General features: G+C 40.6%; 2 protein-coding genes across 2 annotated transcripts; both read left to right on the top strand.

Moving 5' to 3' along the window:
• Positions 1-210: 210 nt before the first annotated feature.
• Positions 211-8945, top strand: LOC142081368 (nephrocan-like). The gene is made up of 3 exons (XM_075148087.1): positions 211-349; positions 5260-6161; positions 8161-8945. The coding sequence occupies exons 2-3, from the start codon at positions 5278-5280 to the stop codon at positions 8606-8608; spliced, it is 1332 nt and encodes a 443-aa protein (XP_075004188.1). The 5' UTR covers positions 211-349; positions 5260-5277; the 3' UTR covers positions 8609-8945.
• Positions 8946-11161: 2216 nt separating this feature from the next.
• NUS1 (NUS1 dehydrodolichyl diphosphate synthase subunit) lies at positions 11162-26659 on the top strand. Its single transcript, XM_075145732.1, has 5 exons — positions 11162-11567; positions 18603-18725; positions 21151-21303; positions 25609-25708; positions 26429-26659. The coding sequence occupies exons 1-5, from the start codon at positions 11162-11164 to the stop codon at positions 26517-26519; spliced, it is 873 nt and encodes a 290-aa protein (XP_075001833.1). The 3' UTR covers positions 26520-26659.
• Positions 26660-26928: the final 269 nt, after the last annotated feature.

Here is a 26928-nt window from a genome sequence, read left to right on the forward strand (position 1 = left end):
TTTAACCCAGGCAAATTACGGTATTGTTTTTGCTGTTTTTTCACTGGGATAAAATACACAGTCATAATATCCTTTTATCAGATTTCATGGTATAAAAGGACTTTGGTGCTTAATTCAGCTGTATGTTGCTGAGACAATTTCAGAGCTCCTGTTTTGGAAGATGTATTTATCTTACCTTTTAGTCGTCGTCTTTTCTTTTCACAGTGGTCTAAGTACCACTTGCCCAAGAAGATGCAGCTGTGACCCTGCCCAGTCAGTGCAATGCTACAGAGCTACGGAGATCCCCAGAGAGATTCCTTTTACCACCAGGAGACTCTACATCAGTCACAGCAAAATTAAAGAACTCCAGGTAGGAAAAAATCCAGTAAAAATACTTTCTGTAGTGCACTGTAACTGAAAGCTGTGCTTCCCAGATGGTGGTGGCTTTCAAGTGAAGGTAGAATCTTATTCCACATTCTCCAAATTGATGAAATGCTGCCAGATCTGGTTTTATTTTTCCTTACTTTTTAAGGATATGTAAATATATTCCTATACTGTTTTCATTATCCTGCAGTCTCTGAGCATTCATGCTGCCATAATGATATTTTGTATGCAACTCTAGAAATAGTAATTTACAATTAGGAGCCAAATAACTATTGACTTCCAGAGTATTTTTTTAACTTTTTACAAGCTTTAGCTACTTTTGATACAATATAATAGTTTTTCACAGTAAATGGAGAGGTTTTATGTAGCTAGAAGCATTTCCCTACTGAGTGAAACTGAAGTTCTATTCCCCCTCTTGAGTTGCAAGTTTCAGGTACAACTGCTGTGGCAGAGGGAGTAAGTTAAGTTAGAGTCTAAGGCAGAGCATGAGATGTTTCTAAAAGCAATAATCTATCTAATAACCTATATAAATAATAGCAGCTTCTAACTGAAGCTGCCAGCTATTTGTGTTATTAAAAAAGTTTATTCTGGGTTTCTTGGGGCATCACTGGATCACATCATTAAAGGCATGATCCGTTTATGCTCATTTTGCACTGCACTCTGGAACGGTGCTTCTCTGTTTCCTACACAGTAATATATTTATTTAATAAATTCAACTTCTATAGATAGGCATGAAGGAAATAAAACCACCTGTATTATATGTGCTTGCTGTGTATCAATTTACTACAAATAATAAGAAATGTTTGATTCAAGAGAGATACATTTTCTCTTAAATATGGTGTCCTCTTGCAAATAATGTAAATTTAACTGCTCTGAAATGCATCTTTGATTTTGCTCTCAGGATTGAATGAAATAGGCTAGAAGACATCTTAGAGCAGCATCTGGGATACCTGTTGCCCGCTGAGAAATAGTCAGTAATTTTACAATTTAACTCTGAGAAAGAGTTTACTTCTCTTTTAGCTGCTACTAATACCTCTAGTTTTCTTGTTTTAGCTCCCATACCTGCAAGAGTTCAACCTGCATGTTCATTGGTATGATTTAGCTATATTGATGTGCTCTAGTTTTAAACAAAAGATCTGTCAAATGAATTCTTTATTAGGAAATATATTTTCTGTGCAAAAAAACCCTGATTATTTTCTTTCCAAGATAAGGAAGATGAGCCATTTTTCCTTTCTTAGGCTAGTTGCCAATACCTGTCAGCTACTCCTCAGTTACTAGCAAAGTGGCCTTAGGTTCCGACTAGAGCAAAAGACAGGTGTTATAAAGCATTTAAATGTTGGATACAAGTGAATAGATAGTGGAATAAATGTTTTATGACTGTTCAGAACAAACAGTGTGTGAAACCATCTAAGGAGACAGTTTTTCACTTTATACATTAATTCAACTGAGCGATCAGTATGCCTTACTTCTACTACTGACTTTGCACTGAAAGGAAATAAGTCTTTTCATGCTACCTGCCTGTAGTTATGTAGATTCTTTCCTTAAGATTAGACTGGGTCTGTGAATAAATTTTTCACTTTTCTTTCTGTGCAACAAATTATGCTTCTGAGGTCTTGACATCATAAATACATATGCTTAATTTTACACAGCTGAGCAATTCCACTGGCACATATAATAGTGCTTGTAGAATCAGGTTTTGATTTCTGCTTGTGAAGTACATGTCTGGAAACACTAAAAGAACTTTATAGGGGTTTTTTGGGTTTTGTTTTTTAAATTTCTTCATTTACCTAATCTTAGAGAAAATAACGTATTTTCAAAAAGAAGTTGAATGGAAGCCTAGATTTTCCACAGCTGACTTCCAAGAGAATTTTATATGTAAGCATTCATATATACTATGGTTTGGCAGTTAGCCGCCTCAGAAGAATAGACAAATATTGTTTCAAATTGAGCACCAGTTACTTTTGGACATTACTTTGCATTGGTTATTACTAAAATTGTGAAGAAATGAAAAAGAAAAGAAGATAAGTTTGTATGCTAAATACAGTATGTTTTGAAGAAAAACAAGAAAAAAAGTAGATCTTTTTTACCCAGATCAACATTGTATTTGTTCTGACAGGATTGATCAACATTGAAAACACTGGCTGGGATTTTTGCTTTTGGTATTTTTACAAACTGGGGTTTGTTATAAACCGACTTCATAATAACAAAACTGGATTATTTTTAGCATCTTTTTTTCAATAATTTCTGCCTCCTCCTTGATTTGAAAACCAACTATAACCTGTTCACTCTCACTTTAAGATTTAGTTTATTTCTAACTGTATTAATATGTGGGGTTTTATCTGCTAAAAGAAAATTGTTTATCTGGCCCCCACAATAGGGGACTGGTTTAAGAAACTGCTTATAAAAAATCCCAGTTCACAAAAATTCTAAAAGCAAAAAAAAAGTCATTAAAAAATGACAAAATGATTAAAATGTTCCTATTAAAATAACAGCATCTTAGATCCATTTTCAGGAGATCTACTTTTTAAAATGTAACACTGTATTAGTATCACTTTACAGACAGTCCAGTTAGAGAATAAAACATCACTTTGTAGTAAAAAGAGAGCTGATAGGCTTTCAAATATGTCTTGATTCATGTGGTGGTTTGTAACAGCATGGATAAATGTTTAAGTCTCAAACCAACATGGTCACAAAGCCTGGCAAAGCATACCAAATAGGTGGAAAATAGAAATTACAATAATCCACATTAAGAAGTCTAACATCATTACAGAATGAATGTCTGTACATTGACCTTCACATAGCTCTCTGTCACTTAATAAGATGAAAATTAAGCCTCTTAGAGACATGCAGCAATCAACTGAGGAAAAGCAGGAAATACTGCTTTTGAACTTACAGGAGAAAATGTGTTGAACTTACGAAGCTTCCCATTTGCTTCAATTTCCTTAAGACTGTTTTATCACTTACATATGACTATGTTTTTCTGCTCTTGAGCAATGCAGTTCATTCCTATGGGACTTCTCATGATAAAGCTTTGCAGGATTAGCCTCCTAATCATGACCAAAACCGGACATGCAATTCTGTAATTGCTATATAGCAATATATATATATTACAAAACTGCATTTGTAGAAAAAATAGAAAATTGTCAACTTTGTTATTTGTCTTAATTTTGTTGAGAATATAGTATTTCTTATCGAGGTACATTCCCTCATTGAACTTAAATGTAATTGATGCATCAATAGAGGTTCCATATCTATACTTTCTCACTAACTGCATCAAATCTTGCAATGCTTGGAAATGACTTTACAAGACAGAATAAATGTAATCAGAAGGTAGTGACAACGAAGGATACCAAAGCAGAATGAAATCTGACTCCTCTTTCACAGCTGTGTGGGCTCTAATTTTAACGGAAGTTAAAATGCAGAGTTTGTAGCTAAGGTAAAGAGATACAACCCAAAAACATGCAAGAGTTGGATAAATGAAGCTGGAAGGAATCTTTTAACAGTCACCTTTATACGCTGATTTCACATATGCAAGTATGATAGCCAAATGTATTCAACCAAGATCATAGAACAAAATTACTACCCAGTACCTGCACTGCAAAAGGACTTGTACTGCCTTCTGTGGAGATTCCTGACTGGGATGAGGGGTTATGCTGTAGAACATGTTTTATAGCTTCTCTCAATGAGAGTAAAATGTGCTGGTAGCTGCTAAGCCCTGGGGGAAATAGCATGAAGACTATAGTGTTAGTTTAACATCTCTTACTGATGTGGTACTCCTGAGATCTGTAGTGAGATGTTTATTGGACATGGGAAGGGAAAATGGATGAAGACACTCCTTCCCACCTCTCCCATGCAGAACACCTGCTCATCTTGCTCTGAGCTTTCTGTGATTCCCACATAAATGAATTTTTAAAAATCAGGCACCTGGGCAGCATCTCTGATAATTTCAGAAAACTACTGTTTAAGCAACTGGTGTGCTTGGACAACTCCCGGGTTCACTCTCATTGCATGCTTCCTCATATCTTGGCTTGGAGGAAACTGCCAGATTCACTTAAGTTTGCTTCTTAACTTGAGACACAAGATGGCAAGCTTTGTAAACAAGCAGGTTCCATCAGAGCAGAAAAATAATGAAACAATTAGTATGCCTCTGTATATTATAGTCACAGTCAACATCTAAGTTCCATTTACCGCTGCAAAGCATCTGTTTATTACCAACTAACAAAAACTAAGTTCCTGTAAAGGCAATCTGTTCCACAGAGGTGGTTTTCAGACCAAGCTGATCTGACGGTTTTGGTTTGGTCATCTTAATATGCAAGTTTTTTACCTTAAAGAAAAGGAGAGATAGTGGGGGCAGAGAAGAAACACAAGCGTTGGATTTTAGTTTCCTGCCAAAACTTTATAGTAGGGAGATGTGATGATATCTATGTGTACTTCCTCCGGGGAATACACGCTGCAGTGACAATACTGCTGATATATGGAAACGGTTGTATGATGAACTCAAAACTGCTCCCGCAAGCTCCGTTGAGCGCAGTGAACATTACAACCATCTACTCTCTGCAAAGATTTCTGCCACTGGTGATATTAGCTCTCCATTTTACATAGGCTATCCACCAGGCAGAAATAAAAGGAATATTCCTTCTTCAAACGTGTGTTTGCTCAAAACCAGACACAATATGGCCTTAAACAACAAAATCATAGAAATGTAAGTAAATACTGGCAAACCGCAGGTATCTATAGTAACACTTCTATCATTACCATTTCTCATAGTTTCTCATTCTAAATATGTAGTTTCTCAATATATACTAGCAATTGTCAGAGCATCCAGAAGAAGTAACCAGTGAGGAGATCCATAAATAGATGGTGTACTATCATATGAATTATTTTTTTCTCTTTAAGATTACTGACTTCAGGAGAATGTCAGCCCTTGAAGAGCTGGTCCTGTCATGCAGTGGCACAGAATCAATAGAAAACAACACTTTCAAAGCTCTGAGCACCTTGAAGTCCCTGGAACTCTACAAAAATCAGCTAACGCAAATACCCACCTTCCTTCCATCTGGCCTTGAAATTTTAAAACTCGCTGATAACTCCATCAACACTCTGCACGCGTCTGATTTTGAAGGTTTGATGAAACTAAGAGTGCTCGATATTCGGAACAACTTCATTGCAACTCTGCCTCCGAGTGCATTTTCTTCCCTTTGCAATTTACAGAGTCTGATTCTGGATGGCAACAACATGGAATCTGTGTCTGCACCACTTAAGCTTCCCAGGCTGAATTATCTGAGCATGGCTGATAATAAACTGAACTTGTTCCCAACCAACTTCTTTGCATCTTTCCAAAATCTACAGTTTCTCACTTTAAGTGGCAACTTTCTGACAAAAGTGCCTCTTGACCTACCTAAATCCCTGCTGTCACTAAAATTAGAGAAAAATCAACTCAAAACAATAAGACTTCGAGACATGAAACACCTAGAAAACCTCTCTGAGTTCTTCCTGTCAGAAAATCAGCTAACATCAGTAGATGGTGCCCAGCTTCTTCCTAACTTAACAACACTGGAGCTGTCTAAGAACCAGCTCCACACCATGCCGCTCAGGCTGCCCAGCAGATTGCAGAAGCTCGACTGCAGCAATAACCTGATTCAAAGGGTGACAGCGCAGGACTTCCAAGGACTACAGGACCTCAAGCACTTGTTTCTTGACAACAACGCTGTTCGCATGTTTGAGGCAGGAGCTCTTCAGCAGTGTGCGCAGCTTTCGAATCTGGCACTGGAACAGAATCTCCTCATTTCTATTCCGCTGAGGCAAGTGAATCTGAGGACAGCTGGTTCCCAGGTGTCATCTCTCCTTCCTTACATTATGAGAATGAGTGCCAAACTGGAAAAAAATTTGCATTCAGACCCAGTCATGGTAGAAGTCTATCCATACCATAAACCCACTGCCATACCTGGCACTAATTAGCACTCTTGTAAGTAGTCTTAGCATAGAAGTAGGGCTGTTTTCATTAGATCTGTGGCCCCCAGTGAATCTACTCATTTCACATCTCTCCCTGCCAGTGAGACTACTTAGTGTAATTAGCACACAAATAAGAGGAACCTGCTAGGAGAATATAACAGAATGATTACAGAGAAGTTATACTGCTGCTTAGATTTATCTTCTCCCATAACACAAAATTAATAGAGCATTCAATAAAAAGGAAAGACAACAATTCTAAAGCTGATGTTTCTACCAACCCACACTGAGTTTATTATTGCTAAAATATTAAGATTTCAGGAGCTGAGTCTGATCAAAAAGAATGTGCTTGTTCAGTGGATATTAGCATTCCCAACTTCATTAAATTCATACGTTACAAAGTATTTGGAATGTGTATAAGCTCTCCGGCTTCGGGCTATAAGCAAAATTCCAGTCAAAGGAGCACAGAAGAAACATCCCTTGAGCACACTGTGTTCGTTATTGCCCTGCTTACAGGTTCTCTCACATTCATCTGTGTGTTGGTCCTGGCCATTATCAGAGATGGCATATTAAGCCAAATGGAGGCTGGTCTGATACAAAGTGGCAATTTTATTATTTCAAAAAGCTGTGCAATAAGATGGCATAAAAATAGCGAAGCAGTTCTATTAACATCAACTTCTTCAACACAACTGCAGTATTAAATTTTATTTTTATGGCTTGTGGACAGGTTTAACTAGCCCAAATAAATAATGCAGTAAAATTTCAATTCGTTTAGCATCAAGTCCTTTAGCATTTTAATCTCTTTAGCAGCAGCTTTATAATCAGAAAGTGATTTAATGGTGTATAAATATTTGATTTCAGTCTAGCTTGACAGGAATGTTTAATGCTTTCTAGTTACTTTAGTATTATCTAATCCATCTTATTTTACAACCTTCGTAGTCAAGAGAATTAACAGGAAGGAGTTCTCTATTAGCCTTTAAACAGTACAGCTTTTAAGGGGATATTGGGGACTCTTATTTACAACTCAGCAATGAATATAGATTTCAAAGGGAGGCTGTAAACATAAAAGAGGGAAGAAAATGACAAGATGTAAAATTTATGTATTTAATTTAATTGTCTGCTGATCACCAGGTACACATGGATATACAGAAATAAAAGTATTACTTCTGAGTAATACTCTTACAACTGAGATTACTTCTCAGTTATCTGAGAACTCAGTCACCGGTGTCAAAGGCTAAAAAATATAGTTAATGTGCCACAGTTAATGGGTCTTAGCAGTTATTCAGGAGGAATGAGGAGAAAGAAAGCTTCTTTTGTTTTCTTCTGAGAAGAAAATAATCCACTTCATTTGGGTCTTGAAACACTGGAACAAGTTGCCCAGGGAGGTGATAGATGCCCTTCAAGAAGTACTTGAAAGAACAGCGTTGCCAAGTTTCTCTAAACTTTTGGTCTTTAATGTTGCTATAATTTGGTCATTGGCATACTTATGGCATTAAAGAGTACAAAATGCATTTTGAAGCTTGACATTCAATTGAACATATAACTTTCTTCATACTACAGTAGGACTAAAATTGCTGTTTAGTTCAGTTGCAGAAACACAGTCAGTACAGGTCAGAACTGCAATAATTACGGAAAACAGTTCAAGTGTGCATAGACAGTATTCCTATAACTTAAAAAAAAAGACACGAAAATTTCAGGACTGCATCTTTTTTGCAGAAGATTGCATTTTTGTTAGTGATAGTTTTATTTAATATGTCAGATGTGCCTGGGCAAATACCCACCACCAAATACCACTTAAACAGAATCAATATGATGAACATAACACATTTGTGTTGTTTTATTTTTATCCAGACTTCCAGACACCCTTGCTAGATTGGATCTAAAGGGAAATGACATAGAAGATGTTGGAGAACAAGAGCTGAAGGACTTGAAACAGCTTCAGGTTCTAAATTTACGGAACAACAAGATATCTGCCTTGCATCGCAAAGTCTTAGAGTATTTACCTCGTCTCCGTCATCTGTATTTAGATGGAAACCCTTGGAACTGCACCTGTGACCTTCTCAGAACCAGAAGAGCGCTGGTGGCCAAAGGAACGGATGTCAGGGGAGGACAGTGCGCGGCGCCGGCAGAAAGCCGAGGAGAGAGTTGGATGTCTTCCAAAAAGATTCTGCAGCAGTGTGAAGATAATCTGTCTTCCATGGAAGGGGGCAAAGAGGACAGAAAGAAAATGAAACCCAGTGAGGCCTCCAGCATTGGAGTAAACACAGATGATGATTACTATGATTATGAATTAGATTAATCACATGGTTAATCTATGGTGAACCTTAAAGTTGTCCAGAGCTGCCCTCTACCACCAGTGTCTCTAGTGACAACCAGCCTGCTGGTCTGCCATTATCTTTTCCTCTTTAATTTGTACTATAAGTCTTAATAGCTGGTGATAGAAAGGATGCCATTGTAAACTAAAAATTGTAAAAAAATTAGTTTTTCTATGCCATTAGTATTCTGTAGTTTGAGGGAAGTAAGGATACAATTACTGTCTCCTAGAAAAGCAGCCTGTGACGCTGTATGGACATTTTGATAGTAGAGCATTCTTATAGTTGCATAAAAAAAACATAAATAAAATCCTGCAATACCACAAGATACTATTTCTAGGAGTCTGGCATTTAACACATTTAAACTCACAGGTCTGCAGTTGAGGTGGAGAGTTACACTGATGTGGGCAATTTCTCAGGATGGTTCAGAGATTCTTGCTTTTGAAAAATGAATTTCAGTTTTCCCAAAATATTTGCCTCTTTTATTTATTGTAGACTATTTGAAATGACATTAGACTAAATTAGCTGAGCTCCAGGCAAAACACAGAAGGCTCATCTCCATCACAGCAAATGCAACAAACAGAAGAATCAGTGTCCTGGTTAATGAGATTTAATACTAGCTCCAAAGTTAATTAATAGTGAGGAATAAAAACACGGGGGTCAATTTGACCCGATTCTATTGTCATAAATGGAAGGAGGGAGTTTCTCGGGAAATAGATCTCTACCTCTGGCAAATATTAGGATAAGGTCAAGTGAGACAAAGTTTTTGGAAGAGTTTATTTTGGTAGCTGAATAGCTAATTGACTACAATATAGCTCAAGATGCTGTGTGTATACTTTTGGGTTAGGTGTTCTTCACGTAGGAGTACACACTGCACATGCCCCCTTCCCTGGCAGGAACCTTCTAGACTTTTGCATGCAAAAAAAGGACTTAATGGTACATGCATCAACTCTGATGTATGTACAAATTTTATCAAGCGGTTCCCAAAGTGCTTGAAAACTAAACAAAATTGGATTACCGAGACCACTAAACCCGGTGACTTACAAACAGTAATCTAAGGGGGTTTCTGGCAGTTCATAAATCTCAACTGATAACTGAGGAGTAATAACACCAGCTAATTACTTTTCAAAGCAAACAGTTTCTGTTATTCTTTATCTTCTGTTGGCATTCAGTAACAGTAATCACTCACATTCACAGAGGCTGTTTTGTCAGGTGTCAGAGTGCAGCTATTTGGTTATGTCGCCTACGCAAATGCAATTGACACTTGGGTTTCTTAGGCACCCAGCGCATTTAAGCTATACAACTGGAACAGAAAGATGCAAGTTCATTTTTCTTTACATTTTAACTTTTTAACATATCATCAGCCACCCAAATTTTTGGTAGCTAAAGATTTAAGTATTTATGGAACAGCACAAGCCTTCCTAGCAGTTTGACTGTGTTTCTTTTGTTGGCTAATGTCGGCTAATGTATTAGAAGTCTGGGAAGTAGTTATTTTCTGAGCAAGCAAAGTATTTTCATGCCACAGCATTTTTCATTCCGTTTTATATTGGCGGATTCTTTTAAGAGAGTACCTCAAATATTTCTCCGTGTCATCTCAGCCCAGCCGTCCATCTGACGGCACAGGGCTGGCTTGTTAGCTCTTGCTCCGTCTTTTGCCTGCAGTGCGATTTGTCCCTTCAGGCCTGCGGGCCGTCACAGCCCCAGGAGCCGCAGGGTTTGTGCGAGACCCCGGAGGCCGGGCCTCGGCGGGGCCACGCTCAGCGGGCGTGCGTGTCCCATGCCCGCGCTGTGCCTGCAGCCTGCTTCGAGGGGGACACAAACCACTTAACAAAGACCCCCGCGAGGCCCGGCGGCCTCTGCCCGCTCAGCGTGCCCCCCGTTTCAATCGCCAGCACCAGCGAGGCGCTTCGGGCGCCGCGAAGAGCTAGGGCGCGGGGTGGACGCAGAGAGGCTCTTAAGGCGAGCCCCTCAAACAGCCGTGGGGCTGGGCAGCCCTGCCGCCCGGCCGGAGGGAGCGCCGGAGGGCCGGACGCTAAGCGGAGGCCGGGAGAGATTCCAGACGCCTCGCCGCCGCCACAGGCGGGGCCGCCGCCACAGGCGGGGTCGCCGCCAGCAATGGCCACCAGGGGGCGCGGCCCCGCCCCGAGAGCCCGCCCCTCCCGAGGGGCGGGGCTCGCCCCTCTTCCGCCGCGGGCCGTTCCCAGCCTCCCCACCCCGCCTCGCCCCGCCCTATCCCTGCCCTCAGGGCCACGTCATTCGCTCTCCGCGGACGGAAGTGACGACACCCCGCCTGGCGGCCAACGGGCGCCTTGCATGTGGCGGGGTGAGAGGTGAAAGATCAGGTGGGGCGGCAGGAAGATGGCTGCGCTGGCGGCGGTTGCCGGGAGGGGGACGCGGACTCAGTGAGGGGATGGCGGCGGCGAGGCGGGCGGCGCTCTGCGGCTGAGGCAACCCCTTCCCTCCCCTCCCCCGCGCCGCTGCCCCGCGCGCTCCTATCGGTTGGCGGCGGCGGCGCCGCCGCCCCGCGCCGCGCGCCCCCCATGAGCGGGGCGGGCGGGCTGGCGTGGCGCGCGCTGCACGCCCTGCTGCGCGCCCTGCTCTGCCTGCAGCGCGCGCTGCTCGCCTGCCTGCGCGGCCGCGCCGCCGCCGGGCCCCGTGCCTGGCTCTGGCGCCGCGCCGCCTCCGCCGCCGCCTCCTGCGCCCTCCTGGCGCCCGCCGCCGGGGCGTTCGCCTTCCGCAAGGCGGGCGCGGCGCGGCGGCGGCGGCCCGGGGGCGCGGCGCAGGGCCGGCAGCGGTGGCGCTCGGACGGGCGGGCCCTGCAGAAGCTGCCGGTGCACATGGGGCTGGTGGTGACCGAGGAGGAGCCGAGCTACGCGGACATGGCCAGCCTGGTGGTGTGGTGCATGGCGGTGGGCATCTCCTATGTCAGCGTCTACGACCACAATGGTGAGCGGGGCTGCGGCGGGGGGGTCGGACCGCAGAGGTGCCCCGAGTGCTGGCCCGGGCGGTGGCCGCCCTGGGGAGCGCCTCCTGGCAGGCAGGCGCCGCCCGGGCCCGCTGCGCCTCCGGCGTGGAACCAAGGGGTCTTCCCGAGCCGGGTTCCAGCCTCCCTGTTGGCAGCTCCTTTCCCGTCCCCTGGAGCTGCTTGGCCTCTGCGGCGCTCCTGCCCCTGGTAAGCCTGGGGAATGCCCAAGTGCCCTCCTGCCCCAGCTCCTGTTGCGGGGTGGCCTGATCCTGCCCGCTCGCTGGAGGAGGCAGATGGTGGGGCCTTTCTAGAGCCTTGTCCCTACCCCGGGCTGACAGGAACTCTGAGAGCCATGACCATGTAGGGTAGGGGCTGTTAGCAGAGAAGAGCTTTAGGCTACCTGCTCTTAACGAGCTCTGTTTGAGCTATGTCTGAACTTCCAGAAGTGGATGAATGAGTAGCTGTCTATTTTCATGTATTCTTTCTCATGTGAAGAGACAGGACAGAAAGGTAGTTAAACATAAACATGTGTGTCCTGTGCGCTGTCTGTATGGTAAAATTCAATTACGTGGTCTGCATTTGGTATAAGGATGGGTGCTACTTGACGTTTGAGTTAAGTCTAAGCCAGTGCTTGTGAAAAATTTGGTGTTTTTTCATGTCCACTATGTGATTTTATTCATTACTGGGTGTCAGGTGTTGAACACTCGCTCTTGCAGATACATTGGTTCCACGTCACTGAGTATCTTAAAGATAAGCCTAGATCATGGAACAAATCTGTCTTCCTCATACCTGTCCCTTCCTACTGAGGAGATGAAACCAGCGATATTCAAGATATTCTTAGATGAAGCTTTCTACCCAGCTATTTAGAGATGATCTCTAACTGAAACTAGACAAGCTATCAACTCAGAAGGGCTAATAATACATGAGATGGACTGTGTTCTGATTCAGTCCTCTCCAGAGGAGAAAGCTTCATGCTAAAGATCCCTGTGCTCTTGCTGTTAATGGTGAGACTGTGGGAGACCAGTGTTTAACTGTTGTTTTGAGCCACTTCTGATGGCTGTCTAGAGATGTCGCGCAAATTAGATTAACTCTGTAGATTTATGCCAGGGTAGAGGTACAGTCTGTAATAGTTGTCTTCCAGGTGCTTTTCGGGTAAAAAAACTCAACAGTGCATCCCATCTAAGTAGGTGCAATCTATTGTTAAGTGTGCAAAAGCATCTGAGGTATGCAGGCCTTTCCCTGAGCGTAGGCATTTGTGATTTTTTTTTTAGGTTTTTTTTTTTTAAACCACTGCCGTTAATAGTTCTGTTTCGTGTCTGGTCCTTTGTATGCGATATAAGACTCAAATGGCTTGACTTTAACAATTCTCTGAGATCTTTTTAAGAAACTAGGCTTAATACCAGTCACTTAGCAGTTTAAACTGGCCATCTGTGCAGGGCTGTTGTGGAACTTGGTTATGTTGTGTTTCAGTAGGAGAATACTTCCTCCTTTGGAAGTCAAGGAATGGAACAAAATATTTGCATAACATCTCGAGGACACAGAAAATAGTCAGCACCTTCTGAAAAGCCATTTATGTGTTGATTTTTTTTTCTCTCAATTTGGAAAGCATTCAACCTGGTTAAATGCTGCAGAGCAAACATTGGTACCAAAGAAGAGTGAGAGTTTCCCTCATAGCCTGAAGAGAGACATTTTATTGTACAGGATCTCTAATTTCTGTCAAACCTCAAATAAGCTATTTGCAGTACTGCCCAATAAGTTATATGTGTATGCTTAGTTCCTTTTTAGATCCCTGCATTGTGCTGCACAAATTATATATATGAGAACTGAATTGAGGAACAGATCCAGCTGAGAGTTTCTTGATGGTCTTGGTTTTCAGATTGCTCACCGTGCAACCATTCAACACTGAGGAGGGAGAAGGCACCAGCCAATGCTTAGGTAGCCACTGTCACTGAGGTCCTGTCTGACAGGGAGGAGCCAGCACTGTTATAGCATCTGATGCCTTCATGGTGAGGAAGCTACTTCTGCTTCTCCAGCACACGTGTTGAGATCCAGTCAGATCTAAGACTGACTATTACAAGACTGTAAATAGGATGGCCAGAAATGACAAGGTTATATCCTCTGAAGAGCAGTGTAGCTGAAATAACCTTGCAGGACAACTGTCTTTGATAGCAGTTAAGAAAAAAAAATCTTGGAGATTATTTGCTGCTGTTTCCATGGATTGTTACATTCATGCTAAAGTTGTATGTCAAGAGGTTTTGTTAACACCTTTGAAATCTGAAAATATGGCTATGATCTCATGATTTTAGTATAAAGACATAACGCTTTTCAGTAGTTCATTCTTCTGTTAGTCCTTTGATACCAGAATATGCTGGTTTAATTGCCATCTTGAATTCCAGTTTGTTGGAACATAATTGAAGAAGGCAAGACTTAATGCAGAGTAACTAAAATGTTTTAAATCAGTGGCTTTTGCCAAACTTTCAGATTTGATAAGAATAGCCTGCACATGCATGTACTTCACGGATTTCAATGGGTTTTCTGGGATAGCAGCCACAACTGCTTTTTGCATAGCATCTTGTCAGCTGAGCCTTTTAAACTGGTTTCAGAGAGTGAGCAAGTAGTCATTCATATGGCTTGAGTATATGCTTACTTCTGGTAATAGCAGATATATTGCCTTTCTTTTGGTGCTAAGCTCCTTATGGTGTCTGGATTGAGCATACAGCATTTCCAGATAGGCTTGTCGTTAAGTAGGATGTTGTAGTTGTTGCTAAATCTGGTTCTGAATAATAGTGATGTCTGGAACCCTCAGCAAGTAGGCATTCATATGGCTTGAGTATATGCTTACTTCTGGTAATAGCAAATATGTTTCTTTTGGTGCTAAGCTCCTTATGGTGTCTGGATTGAGCATACATCATTTCCAGATAGACTTGTCGTTAAGTAGGAAGTTGTAGTTGTTGCTAAATCTGGTTCTGAATAATAGTGATGTCTGTAACCCTCAGCAGTAATGTTAGTATAGTGAAGGTGAATAAAGTCAGGTACAGCTTGCTTTTATCAGTAGCCGAAGGTGAACCTTAATTATGCTGTGCACTTGTTTTCATCTTCTCAGGTGATGAGACTTACTTTTGGTCTGCTGAGCTTCTTCAGTAAAGTTCTGTGTTCATGCAATTGTACCAGCTATTGACTTATCAAAGATATGTTGTCCTCACTGATGCTGGCCGTGATAAAGAAGGAAACACAATGACAAGTGCTCTGAATCTGTGTTAGATGTAGTGGGGTATACTTTAATTTGTTTCCTTTTCCTTCATTGCGTATTTGTAGTACTGAGATACTTCTCATTGCAACAGGAAACTGATTACAAGAGTGGTCTTCCATAGTTGCGTTTTCTGGAAAAATACTGTGTCAGTTTTCTGTAGAAGGCTTAAATTAAAAGTGTGTCCTCAATTGCCCCTTCTATAGGAAGAGAGAGAAGCGTGATGTTCTTTAAAGAAGTGCCAGATAAGCTGTTTATTTGTTTGTAGTAGTGAATTTCTATATTTTCAAAAAATTAGATTAGAAGGTTGTTTCTGTATCCTTCGGTGTCAAAATAAATAGCTGCATCCCAGCTGACACTAGTGTGTTACAGCAGCTGCACCGGTAACTCTAAGGGCAACTTGGCTCATGGGCAATTACAGAGCCCAATATGTTACAAATATATTGGATAGTACGTGTGGAACATGATCAAATACTCGGCTGTCTTCTCTGAATCCATGAAGATCAGTATGCCAGAAGACTGGGGTAAAAAGGTCTTTGCAGAATGCAAGAGGACCATAATGTAAGCAACTGTCTTGTACTGTAATACGTATATGGTGCTATGAGTTGCAGTGCTCAAAACTGAGATTTCCCCCCCTGCCCCAGCAGGCTTGGAGGCCTAAGGTGGCATGCTTTTACTGCCTCTGGTGTTTAGGCGCCCTTTTCATTCTCCCAATTTTCATTGATATGCAGCAGAACAAAGCCATAATAAACTTAATGCCACTGTGTGCACCTCGGTTATTAAATCAGATTGACTGAAACTTCAGTTTTTTGATCAAGGATTTATTTCTGTGGACTTCTGTGTTGCCAATCCTATTACTTGATAGAAATCTAGCCATGCTAGTTAAGACCTTATCTCTGAGGAAATAATGCAGCCTTCTCACAGTCAGAAGGCAGTGATTATACAATTATATAATAGCAGTTAAAATATCTTCTGGGGAGCAGAAGCCTTTGACCAGTGTTATACACTTTAACTTTCTTCTGTCAAAGTTACTTTGCCACGCAAGAGAGCTTGCTTGAGTGTTACTTCTGTCCATGTGAAGCTTTCCTGAAATAGTTTGGGACGAGTCTAGAGCGCTTTTTGGGAGCTTGCTGAATTTTGGCATTTGAGTACTTTGGGCTCCTGAATAGATGCTTCAGGTTGAAGGCTTCTTAAAGCTCATAGTATGACTGTATTGAGAACTTGGGTTTTGTCATCCTGGGTTTAACTTTCCAGTGAGCTGCTTTACTTCTGACTAATTTTCTCTTAGAAATTCTTTGGAAGGGTAGAGTACTGCAGTAAGCAAAAGGAGTTATTTGATTAGCCCCAAATGTAGGGTTTTAGTCTCTTCCAAATTACTTGGTAGTTTAGCACATCTGATCAATCCATGAAGCTTTCTGTGTGTTCAGTATGTTCACTTCACTGGCGGAGATAAATATGTTCTGGTTTTGTGTCACCGGTACACTTTTTGTGAGATACCAATATCACATGGCATCTGCTGTGGGTCTTCACCCATGTGAAACTTCAAATTCAACAATTGCGTTTTGGTGTTGAGTTGGCAGGGGTCCTCAGACCACACTTATTAAAAAGGCTAATACTAATCTGTAGAAGATAATCTCCTTGTAGTATGGGTAATATGAAAGTAGTATCTCTTCTCTTGATTGCTCATGAGCGCTTGTTCTCCTGGTACAGAATGTCCCTCCAAAAAGAAATGTGGAGGAGTGGTCACCTACGAGGTTATAAGTTCTAACTTGAATTCTTCTTGTTTGGTTAGTGCTCACTAGCTTAAGTGGCTTTAATGTGGATGAAACTTAAGTGACTTCAGCCACTTTCAAACTTGGATTATATTTTTTCTAGACTCTTGGAATAGACAAGCCTAATACATTTTTCTAGCTCTCTGTATCCTGTGAGGTCCAGTGTAATAACTCAAATCCTACTTTCCTCCATTAAACTGCAACCAGGATGATCCAACACGAGGATGTAGGCAGAAGTTGTTCAGGTGTTAAAACAGTTTCTTGTATGTACTTTATTTGAAGTGGGTTATGATTTGATGTTTCTCAAACTGTTAATAGTTTGATGCTTGAAGCAGACATGTTACCTTATGACTCTTCCCTTGTTGGCACTGGAGGGGAGTTGAGAAAAAGCAAATAACTGAAGTGCTGTGGAAATCTATTCTTTCCTAGGCTTAACTTTGGTTAAGGTGTTCCCTTGTAAGGAAGAGCTGACTCTGTTTTACCAGATTCTGCTGCTTTAAAAAGCACCTTAAGTGTGAGGAAGACAATCAGTGCTAACTGTAGCACAAAACAGACTTATCCAAGCAGAGTTGTATTGAACAGCATTATTCAAAGCAGCATTCTCAAATTCTGATGTGTGTGAATATACACTAGTAAGCACAAGCACAAAGTGTAACAATTTAACTGTAGTTTAGAATTAGTGAAATAATTCTAACACTTTTTTCTATCAAGGTTGCTACCTTACTGAGATTTGTTTGTCTTTCAACATGTGAAATCAGTTATAAGCATCACTAACACTTGTGAAATGAAGTAAATTTTTCTTTTTTGCAGGAAGTATCCAGGATGGGAGGAAAACCACTTATTAAAACCTCTAATGAAATCTGTATAAAAATACTAACTCGCTAGGGCATATTAAATGCGTCATATCACTTCATGTTGCAAACTAACTCCTAATGTATTATGGTCTTAACCCAATGCTTATACACTGTTTGACCACTACTGATGTGGAAACTGCTGTTTATAGCAGTTTCTAATCCCAGAATCAGGTTGAGGTGATGAATCATAAGCCTGATGATAAAATTGTATACAAGTTTAGTGTTTCTTGTAAGATTATTGTGTGGGCATTTTTAGACTGGTCAACAGAAGTGCTTGACATAGGATTTTTGAATGAAACTTAGGCTCTTAGTAACAACCCCTGAATACAATGTGATAAAAGTGTTATCAGTTTCTAAGTAAATATGCCTAGCCACACTTTTGCATTATAAATATTTAAGCTGTAACACTTAATTTTTACTGTTGATTTAAGAGACACAACACAACTATTTCTAATTAAGAGCTAGAATTTATTTTAGTATGTTTGGTTAAGCAAGTTTTTTGTAATCTCCTGCACTCAAAATGTGCCTACCATAAACATGTAAGTATAAAAAGGCCTTGGGGACTGCATTAACTCCTTGGAATATACAGCTTGTGAAATCCTCTTATTAGGAAATCCATGGCATTGGCCATGGCATAAGAGTGGAGAGTTACTGTGGCCTGATGCGCTGTTTCAGTCTTCTGGCTCTTCCATGGTGGTGACTTGCTTTGTTAGCCGGCCGCCTTAACAGTGTGGCAGTAAGTGGTAGCAGACTTAAGCTGCAAATATGCAGCAGCATGGGCATTAAAGAAACTTGGTGTTAAACTGACTTGGTGGTCCTGTGCTGGTAGGGTGTTGCTATCTTGAACTATTGCTAGCATACTAAGGATGTAATGAAGTAAGTCTTAAACTATCCCTTATGCAATTGCAGCTTGCTACTTAAACCAGGGTGAGTGAAAGAGGAACAAAAGCACATGAGTTGTCTTTCCAAGGTCACTGAAATTAGTCATGTGCAGTAGTATTTGCTTTGGATTCTTATCATACTTGTGAACTCCAGTTTGAAACCAGTACTGACTACCTGATTCTTTTTTCTTCCTGCCTAGTGTCAGATTTGTTTTGTAGCACTCTTTATAGGAGTTGGCTGACAATGCAACCTTTTTTAAAGGTATTTTCAAGAGGAATAATTCAAGATTGATGGATGAAATTTTAAAACAGCAGCAAGAACTCTTAGGACTAGATTGCTCCAAGTACACCGTGGAATTTGCAAATCAAGACAAAGCTGATCAAGGTAAGATGAATTGCGAGGGAGGATTGGTATGACTCTAAATAGCTGTATATAAATCATAACTCTGCTTTTACTTAAACACATTGCTGTGTACAGTGACCTTTTCCTTCATTAAGCACTGATTATCAGACCACACGCAACCTTCCTGGGCTAGTAGTAAACTTTCGTTGTGCTTATTTGTTCTTAACTAATAGTGATGCGTTGCTCTCTCCTTCCCATAGTGATCGTTACTGGGTATTCTGATCTTCTTTTTAGCCTGACTGTTGTGCCATGACCCCTTTGATGTATTAGTGTAACTCAACTCGTCACTGTTTCAGTGAGATGAATTCTTTTGCTGAGAGTGTTGAAAAAGCACTGGAGTTACTGTAAGGGAACTGATGTCAAGTTAACAATGCATGCACTTGTATCTTTCCAAACTCTGTGGTATAAGTTGGGAGGAAGAAGGGAAAGAGCAAAACTGCTGGTTGTCATGGCAATGTATTATGACACTAGGAAGGTAAAGGGTGTAAGTTTAAAAAAAAAAATTAAAAAATCTGTGATAGCAGCTTTTGCATGTAGTAGAAGTGGAAAAAAGAAATCTGTTTCAAGGTTAATGATCCTTATTCAATATATCTGCTGTAAGTATTCATTTAGGTATGCTGACTAATACAAACGCTAGCAGTCTGTTCAAAATGTAGTAAATCACAAGCACGTACTTACTAAAGCAAGCCTTTGCCTTAGAGGGATAGGCTAATACTTACAGCTCTCCTACATAATATTTAAATAGGTCTCATAATAAAAAACCCTTATGTTTTAAGACAACAGTATTACATACAGTTCAAAGACTTAAGAAAAAACTACACTTCACAAGCTGTAGTACATTTAGCTGTGTTTAAGATGCTGTCGGCTGAGTTTTGCTTCCTCTATAAGAGCTAATAGGGTGGCGACATCCTTTGTGCCAGTTTTCCTGTATAAAGTCCAATGTTGTAGCATAAACTTGCCTTGTAAGCAACTTAGGCTAAGGTGCTAGCATTTGCATGGAAACACACAAGTTTCATGTTATTTCTCTTTATTCCTGTGAAGTTGAAATAACCAGCAGAAAACAGGGTAGACAGGCTGTTAGTGGCTTAAACGCTAACATACTTAGCTGCACTTACCAAAATCAGGATATTTAAGTCTAAACCAAATGAACAACTGGAAGACTGCTTAGACTTGCTGGCTGAAAGGGTACATTTAAGTCTCAGGAACCTTTTGTGCTGGAAACTATGAAAAGCAGAGGTGTTTTCTGTTCTCTTCAGAATTTTTCATTCTCAGTTAGAAGACTCCATAGTCAGACCAGGTGCTTCATACTTTGAACTGAAGAAGCTGACATCTATCCAGTTTATAATAATAAACTGCAATTTTTCACTTCTTCCGAGAAGCAAAAAGACATGTCTGACGTTTTTGAATACTGTTAGAGAAATGTTTTTTAACATAGGACATATCACAAATCAAACAATATCAAGGAACAATTATTTTCATTGTGGTGGCTTTGGATAGACTAACTGAGGTTTTTAGGTGCTCTTGTGAGTCTTCTGACTGTATTCTGTGATCCTTTGCAGTCAGGTTCTGCAGTTTTAAGAAATGCTATTTTTAAGTATCTAGTTACAACTGTTGTAAGTTCTGTATCAGTCTGATGTGTCCACACACTAGTATTTACCCAGTTACTTCAAGCTGGGTTTAGTACACTATCTATAACCTTCAGCTTCCTTGGTAAGCCTACCTCTTAGGTACCTTACCAGAACTGACAATGACGCAAGTCATGCAGTGCGGAAGACTCTTACCTTACAATAGTGTAGACAATAAGATTGTTGTGAAATGTCCTCTTAAGTCACAGACATAGTTACAGGTTAATGGGTGAATTCTGGTACTATTATCTGGTTCCTGGCTTCTCTGTAGCAATCTTAAATCAATATTGTAATGCTTGCATCAATTTTGAAGTGCTGCTGAAAGATCCTGTGATCATATTCAGGGAGGGCCCTAGCTTAATCATTGTGTCACATGAATGTTCACAGTAGCTGTTAAAACACCTTCCTCTTTTAGGGTAGGAATTGGATCTGTTTTTTCCTTTACCAATCCTTTCTGCATTGCTTACCACCCCCCAAGTTACTATCACTGCTTTGCCTGACAGCATAAGAACCAATGCAAATTCCCTGGAAGACTGGCATTAATTAAACCACTTTTCACAAGACTCCTCAAAATAGTTCCCTTGAACTTGCTTTTCAGTAATACAGCAAATCCAGAAGATTCTTACCCACCTCTATAAGAGATGGATGAGGTATATCTATGACTAGCTGTATAATATATGAAGTAATCTACAAGTTACTTTCAGTCATATCCTGTGAATATCTAAAGCATATTGAAAATAACTGTATTTCTGTTGCTTTTAAACTGTGTTTTGTACTTTCAGTTTTAAATTGCCAATCTACATTGAAGGTGCTGTCTCCGGAAGATGGGAAAGCAGACATAGTAAAAGCTGCTCAGAACTTTTGTCAGTTGGTAGCACAGCAGCAAAGAACATACACAGACCTGGATGTGAATGTGCTAGACAACTTATTAAGTAGTAAGTATGACATGGTCTGTGGGGAGGAGGGGAAAGAGTACTCGATTCATAACAGATTTGGTTTCTAGTATATTTATTGCTTAGAACATATCTTGATGCTTAGTCTATCAGGGTAAGTTATGATTATTGCTTTCAGGGTTCTGCTAAAAATTTCATACTGGCTTACTCCCTTTTGAGCTTTTTCTTTAAGCAGAAAAAAGAAACCTTGGGCTAAATTGGAGACTCTGAGCTTTTCAGAGTTTACAGCCTCTGTGGGATGTTCTGTGATGAACTTTCTGAAAAAAGTACCGCTGAAACTAGACTATTATAACTTAGGTTAACTTCTTGCAAGTTAGCATGCTGCAAACCTATGGGCAGAGTGTCTTTTCCAGATCGGTTACAGCAGTTAAAGCTGTTACTGCTACCTAACTACCACCCGGAGTGCAAATGGTAGAGCACTTGCTGATCTTTTGCTGCTGTATAACCCACACTAGCTTAGTTATCTTCGTTACTAATTCATGCAGATTACTGACTCTGCACTGAGGTGTATGGCTACATGCAATAGCTGTGAAAAGGGCAATAGCTGTGAAAATCTCACATCTGAGAGAAGTAGTTTAGAACAAGCCTACACTTTCCCAGTGGTGCTATGGAGTTTTAGTACTTGCTCAGCTTTCCTGGGTGGTCCATGCATATTAACCTGGCAGGATTCAGGTTTCAGATTGCACACTTGAACTTGGATGTCTGCAGGCACATTATTGTAGTGTGGGTCCCATTAATTGGACTTCAGAGAGTGATTTTTTTGGTTTTTTACATGGGTGGTCAGCTGAATTGCTCTGCAGACTACAGTGGCAGTTTGACACTTTAATCTTAATTTCAAACTGAATTCTGTCCCTATTGTCAGCATCCTGGATGATAGCTTCTCACTGTAACGGAATTATTAAACGTGTTTAATAAGGCACCTGAAGAAATAATTTAGACATCTCTCCTGTTATACCCCAAAGGCAACTTAAGGAAAGGAATGGAGTGTCTAAAACAGTCACTCACTTTGTGAAGAACTGATGACAATTGATACCCATGTATGTATTTTGGCCAGTGATGTTTAACTGGAGCGTCTCAAACACTTGTTCATGATCTTCTGTCCATGCATTTCAGTGTCTGGATGTGTTAAGAGTAGTAGGTCCAGTCTGCATAGCCTTAAAAACTGAGCAGATTTATTGTTCAAGTAATGCATGCTAGCTGAGCACAGAAAAAGAAATCTCCTAGACTTTCAATCTGTCAGAACTGTAAACTTTGAAAACAGGCTGCTTAATCTATGTAGCTAGTAACTAAGGATAGTATCTATAACTAGTACTGCTTACTAATTTGCCTGGTTTTAATGTTCAGGATAGTTGGAGGTGAAGAACTACTCTTTCATGACTTATTTAGCAGCTGCTTATGAAACTACTCGTTTTGGTTGTAGGCAAATTTAGTTTCTGTGCATCCTTAATGGCAAGGTATTGAACATAAACACCTGTGAGTTACTGATCTAAATTGAGAGTGAATTCTGAAAAGCAGTACTTGAGTAGCTATGTTTTTAGGGTTTGTGTTCATGGTGACTTCTGTAAGTTTCTGATTTTTCACATTTTGATTTAAATACCTGATAATGTAGTTTTAACTTTCTGTTCATATTTAGGATGCAGTAATTGAAGTCTAGTCCTAAAATGGTATGGTTCTAGCTTGTCATGTGGCTTTTCTGTTTCTTAATCTAGTCACGCTCTAATTCTTACAGCTTGAGTTTTCTTCAGTGTAAGAGTACTTTCTTCTGAGCAATGCCTCAGCTAACCAGCTTGTTTTCAGAAAAGTAGGTGCCAGCTGCATTATAATATTGTCTTTACTTGCCATCTGCCTTCCTAGTAAAGAACATGACTATCAATTAACGCTATTCAAGTTGTGCTCTAAAATCTATGTGGAGAAGAGAAGGGTAGTGCTATCAGCTCTACAAATTCCTTCATGTTCCCCTCACAGAACTCCTGACCTAGAAGGGATGTTGCCCGATACCTGTCCGTTGAGTGTTCAGGTCTTTTGGCCTTTTTTTTTTTTTGAGTCTGCTCCTAAATTCTTCTGTGTTGTGTGTGCTATACTTGAAGAGTGCTGTAACTCTAGCAGCTCTGAGGGAGCTTCCACATGTAAAGTATCTGTAGTGTTGATCTGTTTAGGTAGAGAAATGGATGCAGAGTGGAAAGCACAGTACTGTGTTGTGAATAGGCTGTTCTGACAGTAATACTACAGTGTACATTTTCATTTTCCTTCAGATAGGAACCAGAAGGAAATGTTAGCATTAACTGGGCTCTCTGAAGGTCTTTTCCTGTTTGAAAAGCCATTGCAGTGTTGAAGATCCTGCCGCTGAACTGGCCAGCTGAGGAGTACTCAGCTACTGAATCAGCTGATGAGTAAAGCTGTCCGCTTCCTCCAGAGTCCCCACTTCTAAGTATTCACTGCTTCCCTGCAAAGCTCTTTCATACTAACATGCTAGCTTCTGAACACATAAGCAGCTTTTGCTATATAATTTTTTTCTTAACTTTGAGATAAGATTTGGACTGTAGCACACGGCACTCCTATCTAAATACTTCATCCTTCCTTAGAAATGCACATGCTTGGGAAAATATCTTCTTTACCTCTAGTAAAAGGATTATTATTGTGATGATGCAGTGGGGAGGGAGGATGTGAACTTTTTGAAATCTCCAGCTTCAGTTTCAAAACCTGGGTGGAGTGAAATCTGATAGGATCATAGTTTCCTGTTCTGTTATTCCCAAAGTTCAGTTCCTCTACAACTAAACTTAAACTTGTAAAAGGCTCTTGACTGGTTTGTTTTTTTTTTAAGCAAGTGAGAAAAGAACTGAGAAGTAACATCTGAAGTTCAGAGCAAATAGGCAGTATTAAACTTCTTTATCTGCTAAAGGCAGGCATTGTGCAATGTAAGCACTCTCGTAGTTAACTTGTAGAATTAGTGGATAATGGAAGGGGTAACAAGAAGTACCATGCAATAATGATGACTAATTGCAGCATTATAACAAAGTAGTTATGACTGCTAGGGTGCTTTTCAGATGAGCTAGGTAGGTGCATGAAGAACAGCTGCCCTTCTTGGGTCCCATTGGGGTACTATATTGGTTTTCACATGTTGCCCTAATCAACTTGCTAGAATTGGCAGGGAAAGCTGGACTAAGACTGTTCATTCTAAGTTTTCTGTCTGTCAGTTTTAGTCTGGAGTAGCTTAGGCATGGCAGAAGTGTACAGAAGGGAGACAGTGTCGTTTGGCCACCGATTGTTTTCAGCCTCGGGAGATCAGTAGGATGCGTTCATTGGTGAGCAAGACAGCAAGCTACTAAAGATTTCATTAGCTTCTCTTTTCTTGAGGAGACTTCCTTATGCCATCAACCTGTAGTATTTGGTCTCAGCTTTTCGGGGAGTGAAGTTTAGTAGCTTTTTTCAAACAGCTGTTTGTGTGCCCTGTTCCAGAGACTGGGCAGAGACAACGATGTCATCTGAGTTGGGATTAGACTAGTGGAATGACAGGGTCTGGGGTTTTAAAGTGTGGGTAGTAAGAGTGTGAGCACTTAGTGAAGTCCTTCAGCGTTATCTAGCCCTGCTCTGGGATGGGTCATGCTGTCCACTTAGTAACAGGAAAAAAAATATATTGGCCTGTTCTTCCTCATGCATTAACCAGAAAGATGTCACCTGCAATAGTTTATCTGAAATTCCATAGTAAAAGTTGTTTTTAAAATTGTCTGTCTAGCTCCATACTGAGAAAGAGACAGTTCATCTCACAGGGTATTTTTTTTACAACTTGTTTTCTTGATGGTCTGTGATAGCAATTTGTTCTTCTTCAGTGGAAGTCCTTTTACTCTACTTGACTGCAACTCCACATAGTTGAGTTAGGACTGTAGTAGGCATGGGTCAGGGTACAGCATGTTCTACGCTACTAAAATCAAGTTTGCCCAGACAAAACTAGAACAAGTCAGTTTAGACAGTAGTGTTAAGGTTTGCTGTTACTCAAAGCAATGTAATGTTCCTATCACTTCCTTACCAAGTATTTGAAAACTACCTGACATAAAAATAACAATCCAACTGGGCCTGCAGTGGTTGCCTAAGCTTTTGCTCTGTTGGTCCTGTTCAGGTGGTGCAAGACCAGCCTGTCCTCTTGGGCTTTTAATTGTTAACTTGTCCTCAGGAGCTTCACTTCAGTTAAAAAAAAAAAAATATGCATTCAATGGAAAAGCAGATGCCTTAGGGTTTAGAATTAAAACAAATCTTCTGGTGAATTTGACAAAATTTAACTTGTTCTTACAGGTACAAATGGATTTCCTGATCCTGATTTAGTCTTGAAGTTTGGTCCTGTGGACAGCACATTAGGATTCCTTCCGTGGCACATCAGACTGACAGAGATCATGTGAGTTGCCTATAAATACTGTAAACCAGGTTGGAATAATACCTAACTAAACAAGTCTTTCTGTGACTTACTTTATGGAAATAGCCATAAGAGGAGATCTGTCTAAACAAACGTGTCTGGAGATTGGTTTGAGGGTATTTAAAAATTGTTAAATGAAACCTGTCAAACATTCACTGTTGCTCCTTCAGCCACAACTAGGCAACAGCAGGCTTTACTGTTCAGGAGTAATGAACAATGTCTGTCATCATCTAGTCTCAGTGGTCCAATCCCAGTTCTGTTGGTGTTCCTTATGTGGATTTTGAGTGGCTTACAGGTTTCTATCAGGGGAAACTAAGGATATAAGGGAAATAGGATAATGTACAATGATCATGCCTCTGGATTACTTTGCAATTTTGACAATAATTGAACTGACTATAGTTGCTGTATTTCTTAAGCCTGAGAGCATTTATAGGGCACTTAAATGTCTGGGCATTCTGTGCTTCTCCAGCTTTCTCACTGATTTGAAGTGCCCTGTGTACTCTAATGGGTAGGCTTTGATTTAGAGGGTGACAAGATATTAACAGCTAGTTTAGTTACTAGAGTTCAGTGACAATAACAGTGTTGAGAACAACTTCACAAGGTTACTCAGACAATAGCTTGCTTTAAGTAGTGATACTTCTGGCTGGCCATTGTGCAGTGTCTATAAAAGCTTATTTTAACTTTTCACACTTGCTTTCTCAGTTCTTTGCCTTCCCACCTGAACATCAGCTATGAAGACTTTTTCTCTGCCCTCCATCACTATGCAGCCTGTGAGCAACGCTGGGGAAAGTGACTTCTGGCTGAGCACATGGAGTCAGGCTTTCTGTGTGAAGGAATTGATGTCTGTTTACAAGCACCTGTGACCCATAAGTCTGGTTCATAGTCCTTTCTTAATTTATCAACAAATTCAATAAAGTGTCTTACCTTTCTAGAGAGTCTGTGTGAATGCGTGAGAATCTATGGGGAGGGGGAAATTCACAGATTTTCATTATGAAAAAGACAGTTATTGCAAGCAAAGCTGCTCAAAGCTGAATTACTCTTACTTTCATGTCCAAGTGACCAAAAGAACATGCAAGAATTAAATCTTGTGAAATCTACAGGACAACGTAAATAGGGGTTCATGCCCTGAAGGTCCTTAAATCCAAGGAAGAACTCTAATGTCAGCTTGTTTCTTTTTAATTCTTCATGGTCAGGCATTTCAG

The sequence above is a fragment of the Calonectris borealis genome, chromosome 3, assembly GCF_964195595.1.
Source record: "Calonectris borealis chromosome 3, bCalBor7.hap1.2, whole genome shotgun sequence".
Classification (NCBI taxonomy): domain Eukaryota; kingdom Metazoa; phylum Chordata; class Aves; order Procellariiformes; family Procellariidae; genus Calonectris; species Calonectris borealis.

What these genes read in the sequence shown, in the direction of transcription:
- LOC142081368 (XM_075148087.1), top strand. Translation starts at nt 5,278, where the DNA reads ATGTCAGCCCTTGAAGAGCTGGTCCTGTCATGCAGTGGCACAGAATCA. An exon ending in CTCATTTCTATTCCGCTGAG is followed by an intron (nt 6,162 to 8,160) that starts GCAAGTGAATCT and finishes ATTTTTATCCAG; the next exon opens with ACTTCCAGACACCCTTGCTA.
- NUS1 (XM_075145732.1), top strand. Translation starts at nt 11,162, where the DNA reads ATGAGCGGGGCGGGCGGGCTGGCGTGGCGCGCGCTGCACGCCCTGCTG. An exon ending in CAGCGTCTACGACCACAATG is followed by an intron (nt 11,568 to 18,602) that starts GTGAGCGGGGCT and finishes CCTTTTTTAAAG; the next exon opens with GTATTTTCAAGAGGAATAAT. An exon ending in GCTAGACAACTTATTAAGTA is followed by an intron (nt 21,304 to 25,608) that starts GTAAGTATGACA and finishes TTGTTCTTACAG; the next exon opens with GTACAAATGGATTTCCTGAT.